Source organism: Dipodomys ordii, unplaced genomic scaffold, assembly GCF_000151885.1.
Source record: "Dipodomys ordii isolate 6190 unplaced genomic scaffold, Dord_2.0 Scaffold180, whole genome shotgun sequence".
Classification (NCBI taxonomy): domain Eukaryota; kingdom Metazoa; phylum Chordata; class Mammalia; order Rodentia; family Heteromyidae; genus Dipodomys; species Dipodomys ordii.
Genome location: NW_012267396.1, coordinates 1,035,409 through 1,047,245, shown reverse-complemented (window position 1 = coordinate 1,047,245; position 11,837 = coordinate 1,035,409). Strand labels below are relative to the sequence as shown.

At 49.4% G+C, this 11,837-nt stretch overlaps 1 protein-coding gene across 1 annotated transcript in view; it reads right to left on the bottom strand.

Annotated features, from left to right (window-relative positions):
• Nucleotides 1–11,837, bottom strand: part of Smarca4 (SWI/SNF related, matrix associated, actin dependent regulator of chromatin, subfamily a, member 4) — a 63,460-nt gene that overhangs the window by 37,399 nt on the left and 14,224 nt on the right. Inside the window, exons 13-14 of the mRNA XM_013033946.1 lie at nt 2,337–2,458; nt 995–1,145 (exon numbers count right to left, since the gene is read on the bottom strand). Coding sequence (XP_012889400.1) covers nt 995–1,145; nt 2,337–2,458 — 273 coding nt within the window. The remainder of the gene's footprint in view (nt 1–994; nt 1,146–2,336; nt 2,459–11,837) is intronic.

Sequence of the window (11,837 nt, the reverse complement as noted above, 5' to 3'; positions counted from 1 at the left end):
GGCAAAAAAAAAAAAAAAAAACCCAAAACAAAGCCAGGTACTGGTGGCTCACACCTGTCATCCTAGCTACTCGGGGCTGAGATCTGAGGATCATGGTTCAAAGCCAGCCCACGCAGGAAAGCCCATGAGACTCATCTCCAGTAAACCACCAGAAAACCGGAAGTGGTGCTGTGGCTCACATGCTAAGAGCGCTCACCTTGAGCTGAAGAGCTGAGGGACGGTGCCCAGGCCCAGAGTTCAATCCCCACACCCTGGGGGAGGGGGGCGGAGGAAGGGGAGAAGGGGAGGAGACCCTGAAATGAAGGGCTTTTCAAATCTCAAGAGCATTCAGAAATTCAGACACTGAAGAGAAAACTTTTCATGCTAAATCTAACACTTGGAAGGAAAACTGGACCATTTTCCTAACACAACAAGACAGAAGTTCTGGGCAAGGTGCCACCTTCCCCCTCAGGCCACGTGTGGACATGGACGCCCGAGAGCTCCCTCCTGGCAAACAGGGACACCAGCACCACTGGCAGACCCAGTCCTGCTGCCTCTGGCGGGCAGAGGAGGTGGACCGGGCCTCGGGACTGCTCCCGAGGGCAACCCTCGAGGGCGGGACGGAGCCTGGCGCTGGCACCGGCTCCTGACTGGAGCTGCCGGCTCCGTCCCAAGTGCTGAGCACGCTCTCGAGTGCGCACCCGCGTCTGGGGCCTGACGCAGCCATTCCTCTGGTTCCCGCACCACCAAGATAAGGGGACAACAGACTGTCCATCTGGCCACACCATAGGACATAGGGTGCTCCTGGCGCTCTGCCTGGCACAGACCTAGGCACCCAGCACCCAGAGGCTCTGTGCAGTTTCAACCCCTCTCTGTATGTGCTTCCCCCCAGGGGACACGGTGGCTTGGAATCCAGGGAAGAGCACGCTCCCCAGAGACCGAGAGAGGCCAGTGGAGTCGGTTCCCTGGAGCCGCGAGCCACACAGGCACACGGTGACAGTGACACCCGCCTCACCTGGTACTGTTTGAGGACCCCATTAACCATCAGCGCCGACTGCTTGTCGACTCTCTCGGTGACAGCATGAGCCACAGCATAGTAGGACTGCAGGCCGCGGGCGAGGGCCTGTGACACGCCATACTCATCATCGACGTCTTGCTTGGCATTCCTGGGGGCGAGATGGGCGGGTACCCAGTGAGCACAGGTGACCCCGCGGCGACCACGTGCTCCAGCAGACCCGTGGGCTCAACTGAGGCCAGCCAGGCCGCCAGGCCGCCAGGCCCCACGCAGGACAGAGCCTGGAGCCCAGGTGCCTGGAGTTCCTGTCCCACGGAGGGACTGGTCACTCGTCTCGTCTCATACAAGACCGCGGCCCACATGGCCACCTGTGCCGTGGCGAGCCCAGAGGCTCCAGGGAAAATCAACACCCACCAAGCGGCTGCCCACAAACCCACAGCCACGCTTTGTTCAGTAGTCTGAGGATCTATCTGCCCGCTCCCCTTTTAACTGGTGCTAGAAATGGGGCTCGAACTTAGGGCCTTACTTTTAGCTTATGTCTCGTGATCCACCATGCGACCCACACCTCCAGTCCAACATTTTGCTGGTTAATTGGAGATAGTCTCACAAGGCTTTTCTGTCTGGTCTGGCTTCAAACCACAAACATCCAGGTCACAGCCTCATCAGCTGCTGGGATTACAGCGGTAAGCCACAACACCCAGCTTCCAATAAACAGCTTTTCCTTTATACTGTTATTCAAAAGGCTGGGGGCCAGGCCAGCGCCTGCCCCACAAGCACGAGGCCAGGTTCAAACCCCAATATGGCCCCCACCCCAAAAATGAGGAATACCAAGTGTGTTCCTTATTAAGAGAAGTGGCCAGGATTTGGGAGTTGACTGGATTTTGAAATGTTTGCATGGACTTCACCTGATCAAACTTTCTCAATCTGAACATCAGAAATGCTCCCAGCGGCAAAACTTTAAGGAGGGGCATCTCAGAATGGGGCCCGTGGACAGGGCACCCCCATCTATGGAGCATGTACTTGCAAGCCCCCCCCCCGCCATCTTCCCTTCACACTCCACCATCTCCCAGCCGAGCAGTCACGAGCCAGCGCCTGCGCAGTGACCACGCTGGGAAAAGCACTCCTGCAAGTGCGGATGTGAGCGCCGCCACCGGCAGGACGGACGCGAGGCTGGCGGTGAGCGGAAGACGCGCTCGGCGCAAGGATCCAGGGCCATGTCCAGGAGATATGGCACGCCACAAGCCCAGATCTACGTGCACAAGCGCCAAGTGGCAATCGGTGGAGCAGCCACCGAGATGTGTGTGTGCAGGACGTCGGGCGGCCTCTGCGGCCGGCGCCTTACTCGATGATGTGCCGTGCGTCCACCTCTGAGACGTCATCGCTGTCTGGATCGGGGATCTTCTTCTTCTCCTCCACGGGCAGGGTGGGGGGCTGCGCGGGCTGAGGCTGCTCTTCCTCCTCCTCCTACCAAGACAGGACCTGGTGACCTGGGTTCAGCCCATGGAGCGGGGCGCCCCTCTCCCCTTCCTAGGATGGCTTGGACTCTACACGTTGAAGAAGGCCTCCCTGATTTGGCTGCTGGGCTTTCTACACCTCGCCACGCCTGCCAAGGCCGGTACCCCAGACTCTGCCTTGGCTCACACAGCACCCCCAGATTATTATTCTCTCGATGTCCACAGTCTTAGTCACACCACAGCGGCCTTCGCTGTGCTGCTGGGAAGGGGCGGCCGTTCCCGCCTACAAGGAGGACAGTAAGTGAGCACGCTGCCCCCAGGCCCTCCCTCCTGTGTGTACTGAGCAGACTCGAGCTCTCGTGTGACACGTGGTGAAATCAACAAGGAGCATCCTTGCCTTTCTGTATAAAGCAAACCACAACACAAGGGAACCTTCCTCTGCCTCTCATGGACCTGCTACACAGCTTAAAAGAAGTGACATTAACCTATTGAGTAATTCTGATCGAAAAGCAGAGAGAGGCCCTGGGATCGTGCAAGGTAACGTTCAGGTCGCGAGGAATAGCAGGCAGATGGTGGCAGCATGGGGGGTGAAGCGGAGGGCGTCCCTGGCAGACGCTCCCTCCTGAAGAGGACCAGACTGGAATTTTAGTGGGGGGGAGGTACTGAATTTGAGAGAGCGAAGGGGACTCCCAGCCTGAGAAGGGGACGTTTGAGTTGGGGCAAAATTGCCAAAAGGAACTATTACAGAGGTCCCAGAACTGAGCGAAGGCACAGCACAGTCTGAAAAGCATTAGCCTTCAAAAAGTGGCTGTGAAGTGGAACGGTGGCTCAAGAGGTAGAGCACCAGTCTTGGGGAAAAAAGCCAAACAAGAACATGAGGGCCTGAGTTCAAAGCCCCAGTGCTGAGTTAAAAAAAAAAAAAAAGAAAGGCCAGGGCTGGGACCGTGGCTCAGTGGTAGAGCGCTTGCCTTGCATGCATGAAGCCCTGGGTTCAATTCCTCAGCAACACACAAGCCAAAAAAAGCTGGAAGTGGCGCTGTGGCTCAAGTGGTAGAGCGTTCACCTTGAGCTGAAGAGCTGAGGGACAGCGCCCAGGCCCAGAGTTCAGGCCCCATGACGGACCAAAAAAACAAAACAAAACAAAAAACAAAAAAAAAACAGGCCAGGCACCAGTGGCTCATGCCTATAATCCTAGCAACTCAAGAGGCTGAGATCTAAGGATAGCAGTTCAAAGCCAGGAAAATCAGCGAAACTCTTCGCTCCAATTAATCACCAACAAGTGGAGCTCTGGCTCCAGTGGTAACGTAGTAGCCTGGAGCTAAAACATCTCAGGGACAGCACCCAGGCCCTAAGTTCAACAGGACTAGCAAAAGACAAAGTGGCTGAATTCCAGGGAGAAAAGCATGTTATTCAGAACCACGTCCATCTCCCTCTCTCCACTCTATCACGGGAAGGGGGAGGGGGAGGGGCAGCAGAGCCTACCGCACAGGTGGAGGGGAGGGGCTCGCTGAGGTGGAACTGCGCATGTGCTCAGAGGAGAAGACAAAGCACTAACCAGGGTGACAGCACACAGGAGGCCTGCACTGCACAACCGCGGCCGTCACTGCCCTGAGGGCCACAGCCGAAGGAGAGGGAACCAGCCCCACGCCACAGGATTAGCCCAGGGAAGGCACTCAACACACAAGCAAAGGAAACACCAGCCCGCCCGCTAGACAGAGAATCAGAATCCAACCTGGCTACAACACACCAGACAGGAAGAGGGAAAATGAAGGAGGAAGGGAAAAAGGGAGGAAAGGAGAGAATTCAATAGAACCTGTCTCGGTTCACTGACGTTCTTCAAATCAGCATACAAAGTCTTTGAAGTAGATGTAATTATCATTCATTCCAAAGTTTGGGTCAATATGTACAGAGAATGGAAAGAATTCCTATTTAAGCATAAGCCAAGAAATACAGAATGTCAACACTTCCCATATTTGATGAAAAAGATAACTGTCCACTAAAAAGAAAGGTGAACCCATTAAACCCATTAAAAAGAAAATCGAGGCTAGGAATGTGACTTAGTGGTAGAGTGCTTGCCTAGCATGCTGGAAGCCCTGGGTTCAGTTCCTCAGTACCACATACACAGAAAAGGCCGGAAGTGGCGCTGTGGCTCGTGGTGCAGTGCTAGCCATGAGTACAGAGAGGCTCAGAGACAGAGTCCAGGCCCCAAGTTCAAGCCCTAGGACGGGGAAGGGGGAGGGGGGAGGGAAGGTTTTGCAAACATATTACAAGACATTAAAAACAGACAAATCTAAAACAGAAAACAAAATAACCATGTAAAATAAGGGAGAGTAGGAATAAAATTAGTGGCAACATTTTCCTCTGAAATGACAGGCTGCCAATTAGTGCCTCATAATATGCGTCCATCCCCCTGGGAGCAAAAAAAGCCAGGACCTCCAAGTGCAGCTAGACGACCCCTCCCAAAGCCACAGGCTGACCGAAAGAACAAAATAATGGAAATGGATGAAACTAGAACAAAGCATGTTGACCAAAACAAGCCAAGATCAGAGAGACGGACAAACGGCACATGGTCTCCCTGATACGTAGATGTTAAACTCAAACCGCAATGAGATAAGACAAAGTAAACAGGACTCAAACAAAGGACCTCTTCTTAATTTGTCATATTATATTTAGATGTCTCTTTGTTCTCGACCCCACACATGGTACATACATGTGCACATCTGAGGGAAACTAGGAGGAGGGCACAGAATCAGAGGGAAGCAGGTGAAAAAATACAGCAGAGAGGCTTATCAGCTGCCCTGGACATTGATGAAAGTAAACTGAGCAACTCAAGGGCAGCGATGGGAGGGAGGGAAGGAAGGAGAGGGAAAGAGGGAACAGCTCACATTAAGCAGAAGGAAAGAAATGTACACGTCACCGATGTGGAAGAAATAGTTCTATTGTCAAAGTTCATCAAGTTCACCAGCTTTATAGACGGTGATAATGACAATTTGCCTTGTGAAGATTAGCATGTGTTTGTGGCTTTAGCTAAGTATCACTATGCCACAATATTGTGAAACTAATGTAATCACTTAATCTCAATAAAGAAATTGAAAAAAAAAAAAACCCTGCAGGCTGAAGAAAGACGTTCCCCAATACAGAGACGGAGAACTTATGTCCAGGGCACAGGGCTTAGTTAAACCATGCTAGAGAGGCGGGAGGGGGCGTTCCAAGGTAGAAGATGTGCTGAGCCCAACACAAAAACAGAACCCTAAGTCTTACAGCAGAAAAGACATAGTAGCAGAAACCTTCTCTGGTCTTCTCTTATTTCCTCTCTGCTACCACATTAATGATAAGATTGCCCAGCTAGTGATAAGCGTGCATAAAGCATTCATTATAAAGCATCTTTAACTCCTGTTTCCTGCCTGGCGAAGAAGAAACTATTGTAGTTATTTTCCTATTTTTCCCTCTTCGTGTTGGTCTAAGATTGTAAATCTTTGCTGAAACGTCCACCATGTGAGATTCCTCTTGTTGTGAGATGCCTTGAAATGCTTTTGAAAACTCTCAGGAGCTGAGGGTTTGCAGAGAAGGGGAAAGCTCATCCATCCCAGTGACAGAATGGTGAGCCAGACAGAGGCCGACTCTTACAAGACAGCCGCGCCCCACTTTCTGCCCTGACCTCCCAGGTCTCTTTCTAAATGAGCTGCACGCCAACACAGTAACCAGCACTGATGAAGCTGCAAAGGACGGGAGTCACCCCTGCTAACTGACAGTAAAACAACCACTTAATGGCTTCTGGTGTTGATCATAAGGGGCTGTGGTATGTGTGGGAACTGGACTCACGGACCCTCAGCATAATAGTTTTGAAGATCTATGTTCTTCAGATGGCCTCAAAAGCAAGGAATTACTCATTTTGTGTTCCAGAAAGAAATGACAGGTAGCTTGTGACAATTACCTACCAGGCCCAAAATGACTTTCTTGTTTTAACAAACCCCTCTGACAAACCAGAGACAATGGACAAAGCAGCGAAACCTCCAAAGGACGCAGTGCGACCCTTACGTACACTTCTCTCCTGCCCCATTCTTCCTCTATTTGAAACTAAGACTTTTTTTTGGTCGTGGGGCTTGAACTCTGGTTCTGGGCACTGTCCCTCAGCTCTTCAGCTCAGGGTGAGCGCTCTACCGCTTGTGCCACAGCGCCACTTCCGGTTTTCTAGTGGTTTATGGGAGATAGGAGTCTGATGGACTCTCCTGCCTGGGTTGGATTTGAGCCGCAATCCTCAGATCTCAGCCTCCTGAGTAGCTAGGATTACAGGTGTGAGCCACTGGTGCCTGGCTTTTTTTTTTTTTAAAAACTCAGGGCTTGGACCCTGTCCCTGAGCAGTTTTTGCTCAAAGGTAAGCACTCTACCATTTTGATTTTGGTTTTCTCGTGATTCACTGTAGATAAGAGTCTCATGGACTTTCCTGCTTAGGGTTGGCTTTGAACCATGATCCCCAGATCTCAGCCTCCTGAATAGCTAGGATGACAGGTGTGTGCTGCCAGCGCCCAGCTAAACCAAAGACTTCTGTTACTCTCTGCCCTCTTTCAACATGTTACTGGAACATTAATAAATATTTATTTGAAATACACTAAAAAATAATTGTAAGACTATGTTGTTGGATATATAACATAGATTAACATAAGTGACAGTAACATCATAAAGAAAAGGATAATGGAGATAAATTAGGTCAAAATTTTAGTATTTTATCGTTGTTGTTGTTGTTGCCGGTCACTGGACTTAAACTCTGGGCCTAGGTGCTGTCCCTGACCGTTTTTGTGTGCAAGACTGCCTTCTCTACCACTTCGAGCCACCGCTCCACTTCCAGTTTTCTGGAAGTTAATTGTAGGTCAGAGTCTCAGACTTTCCTGCCTGGGGTTGGCTTTGAACCATGATCCTCAGATTTCAGCCTCCTGAGTAGCTAGGGCGACAGGTGAGCCACCGGCGCCCGGCTTGATTTTGTATTTCTCTGTGCAAGTACTAGGGTTTGAGCTCTGGGTGGTCTGGCTTTTCCACTCACAGCTGGCACTTGACCACTTGAGCCATACCTCTAGTTCTGAATTTAGTATTAATTGCAAAATTACTGTGCCAAATTGTAGCACTTGGAAAGTAAAATGGAAGGATCTCAAATTCAAGGCTCATCTGGGAGACATATGAGGGATGCTGTCACATAAAAAGCAAAAAAAAAAAAAAGGACTGGAGATGTGGCTCAAGTGGTTATGTACCCATCATGACCAAAACAGAGAAGAGCACAAGGCCATGAATTCAAGCTCTGGTAAAAAAAGAAGTCTCCCATTCAAGCTCCAGTAAAAGAAAAGTTTCCCATTAGTAATCTAAGCCTAGAATGGTCAAAAGTAAAATAAAATAGCCTAATCATCAACATCAGCAATGAAAATGATAACTACCAACTCTACAGAAATATAGGGTTGCTATAAAAATAAGGAACAAGGTACTAGTGACTCACAGCTGTAATCTTAGCTATGTGGAAGGCTCAGATTGGGAGGCTAATAGTTCAAGGCTTATCAAGGCAAGGAAGTCCACAAGAACCCTTCTCAAGTAAGAGCTGGGTGCACCTGTTCTTCTAGCTCTGATAAAAACCCTAAAACAGGCAGATTGTGACCTAGGCATGAGCCCAGGCAGGAAGTAAGGCATAGTCTCAAAAATATCAAGCAAAAAAAAAAAAAAAAGGTTGGCAGTATGGTTCAGTGGTTAACTGCTTATCTAGCAAGCATAAGGCCTAGAGTTCAAGTCCCATTACTGCCCCCAAAACTTTTAATCTTCATTGTCATGTTACTTAAATGAAATAGTCAATTCCTAGGAAAACAAAAGTGAATAGAAATAATTTAAAAACAAACAATAAATACAACCCATAACAGTTCATTTAAAATTTTAAAAATCTACCTGCTGCAGCTGGGAAGGTGGCTTAGTGGTAGAGTGCTTACCTTGCATGCATGAAGCCCTGGGTTCTATTCCTCAGGACCACATACACAGAAAAAGGCAAAAGTGGCACTGTGGTTCAAGTGGTAAAGCACCAGCCTTGAGCACAGAGAGGCTCAGGAACAGCCCAAGCCCTCAGTTCAACCTACAGGACTGGAAAAAAAAATCTACCTGCCATAAAAACCCAGGCTGACTCGGGCGCCAGTGGCTCTCATCTAAGCTACTGAGGAGGCTGAAGCTGAGGATGAAGCCTGGGCAGGGAAGGCCATGAGACTCTCACTGAAGAGAGCTGTGGCTCAAGTAGTAGAGGGCTAGCCTAGAAGCAAAAAAGTTCAGGGACACAGCCCAGACCCTGAGCTCAAACCCCAGGACTGGCAACGAGAGAATTGTTTTCAAAGGCCAGGCTGAAACAAGATCTCTAGCAAATTCTTTTTTTCTTTTTTTGCTTTGTGGCGTCAGTTTGTGTCTTTTGAGCCGGCAGTGCAGTGGGCGGGCCATAGGGGGCGTGCTCGGCCGAACATTCCTCCAACGGCCTGACCCGCCCAGAGCCTCCGGAATAAATTTCGTGAGGCTTGTTTCTTTGTTGGAGGGAGATAGTACTGTGGTTTGGGCTCAGAAAATAAGCTTACTAGGCAGGCAACTTGAGTACATCTCAGGTTATTTTTGCTCAGAATATTTTTAGGTAACCTCTTTTTTACCTAGACCAGCCTGAACAATGTGGGGTGCCCAGATCAGCTTCACACCACAATCCTCCTACTCTCAGCCTCCACAGCAGCTAAGCTCACAGCCATGAACCACTGGGCACAGGATCAAGTATAGGTGTAGATATTTGTATGCAGTCCTGGGGTGTGAACTCAGGACTTGGTGCTGTCTCATAGCTTTTTCCTGCTCAAGGCTAGCGATCTACCACTTGAGCCACACCTCCACTTCTGGCTCCTTGCTGGTTAATTAGAGATGAAAGGTCTCCCGGACTTTTCTGCCCAAGCTCGCTTCAAACCACAATTCTAAGATCTTGGCCTCCTCATTATATCTAGGCTACAGGCTTGAACCACCTCTATCAGGCAAAAAAATGTTTTGTCTGTTGGTTTTTAATGATCCTAAATATAAAACTTCTAGAAAGAAATCTAAATAGGAAAATCTATGTGATTTTTGGGTTATGCAAATAAAAAATTTTTTTGGGGTGTGTGTGGCTCTGGGGCTTGAAGTTTGGGCCTAGGTGTAGTCTCTGAGCTTTTGTGCTTAAGGCTGGCACTCTGCCATTTGAGCCACAGCTCCACTTCTGGCTTTTTGTGGACACTTAGAGCTAAGAGTCTCATGGATGTTCCTGTTTGAGCTGGCTTCAAATCTCAATCCTCCAATCTAAGTCTCCTGAGTAGCTAGGATTACAAGCATCCTAAATAATTCTTCAACGGTAAGAGCACATTTCATTAAAGAAAACAATGTTGAGGGGTTGGAAGAGTGGCTCAGGGCATAGAGTGCCAGCCAAGGAGTAAAAGCAAGCATTAGATACCAAGTTTCAATCCCGGTCTTGAATCTTGTTGAGGATAGGAGGCAGCAAATAGGGAAGAATAAAGGAAGGGACAATACTGAATAAGGAGCATTGTACTCATGAACTGACTTACGGAATTCTAACCCTTTTGCAAAACTACTTAGTAACAAAAATAGCAACATAAAGATGAATTTGATTTCACCAACATTAAACTGATCCTACAGCTCAAAGAAAGGCATCAGTAAGAAAATGTCCAACCAAGTACACTGGGAGAAGTTACTTGCACATTACGTATTAAGTCAAAGATGTGTATCTAGACTAAATACGGGACTTAATGACTTGGCAAGATGATAATCTAATTAAAAATGGGCAAAGATTTGAACAGGTTTGCATATTACATGAATGGTACGTAACCGTGTATGAAAAGACGCGCCGCACTAGTGGCTGGAGAATGGAAATTAAAAGCACAAAGACAAGAGCACCACACAGCCACTAACATGTCTTCAACCGAAAGGACACACACCACCACGTGCTGGCGAGAGGACATGGAAGCTGGGGCCTGTGAAATGGCACAGCCACTCTGAAAATGGTTTGGCAGTGTCTTAAAAAGATAAACATACACTTACCACGTGACCCAGCAATTCCACTCCTAGGTATCTACCCAAGAGAAACGAAAACACATGTCCATCCACACAGGTATGCTTGCGTCCGCACAGCACTATTTGCCATAGTCACGAATGGAAAACACTGTCCACCGACTGGCAGACAGTCGGCAATGTGGACTGTCGACAATGAACTCAAGTCGACAATGCACAAGGCATGCCGGGCCTGGACAGCATGCCACACGCAGGAAGGCCAGAGCCACAGCCAGCACGGCACAGATGTTTCACGGACATCTGTACTCTTCTTGGCAGATGGGGCATCCTGGGCTGAAGGAGGGTTCGGCACCTCACTGGCACCACGCTGGAGCAAGCTTTCCCTTCTGATGCTCAAACAAACCCAAGCTGTGCCCTTACCGGGCACCAGGTCTGTTCTGGACAAAGGTGCGCCTCACTACAACAGCTGGAAAGCCAGTAGGAGCGGAGGGCTGCTCTGCGGGAGCGCCTGCCTGGCATGCACAAGGCCCTAGTTCCATTCCCGGCACCAAAACCATGGGCTGGGAAGGTGGCTCAGTGGTAGAGCGCTTGCCCTGCATGCGTGAGGCCCTGGGTTCGATTCCTCAGCACCACATAAGCAGAAAAAGCCAGAAGTGGCGCTGTGGCTCAAGTGGTAGAGCGCTAGCCTTGAGCTGAAGAGCTGAGGGACAGCGCCCAGGCTGAGTTCAGGCCCCACAACCAATCAAGACAAAACAACAAAATATGATTGACAAAGAACTCATTTACTTAAAAAATAGAGAGAGCTGGGCGCCAGTGGCTCACTCCTGTAAATCATAGCTATTCAGTAGGCTGAGAATCATGGTTCAAAGCCAGCACAGGCAGAAAAGTGTACGAGACTCTCATCTCCAATCAACTATTCAAGAAAAGCCAAAAGTGGTAGCGCGCTAGCCTTGAGCACAAAGAGGCTTAGGGACAGCAGCCAGGCCCTGAGCTCAAGCCCCAGGACCAGCAAAAAACAAACAACCAAAAACCAAAAACATAGATAGGGAACAGGTTACCTTCAGACTCTACTGGGCATTTTGAAAAAGCACGTAACTTTTTAAGTAACCCAAGTCAGTGCAGAGCCTGGATTAAATAGTATGCCAATCTGCCTACTCCAGAGCAAATCCCAGATGCCCTGGGAGCACATGGTGCTATGTGAGGATGGGGAGAGCAGGAAGCAGAGAGCTGAAGCCACAGGAGACCCTGGAGCTCGCGTCAGGCTGGGGCCACACACACAGTGCACAGAGCATCACGGTTCATTGACACACACAGCTGGTGGAAATGGGAAAATCATAGAGCCCGCTCTC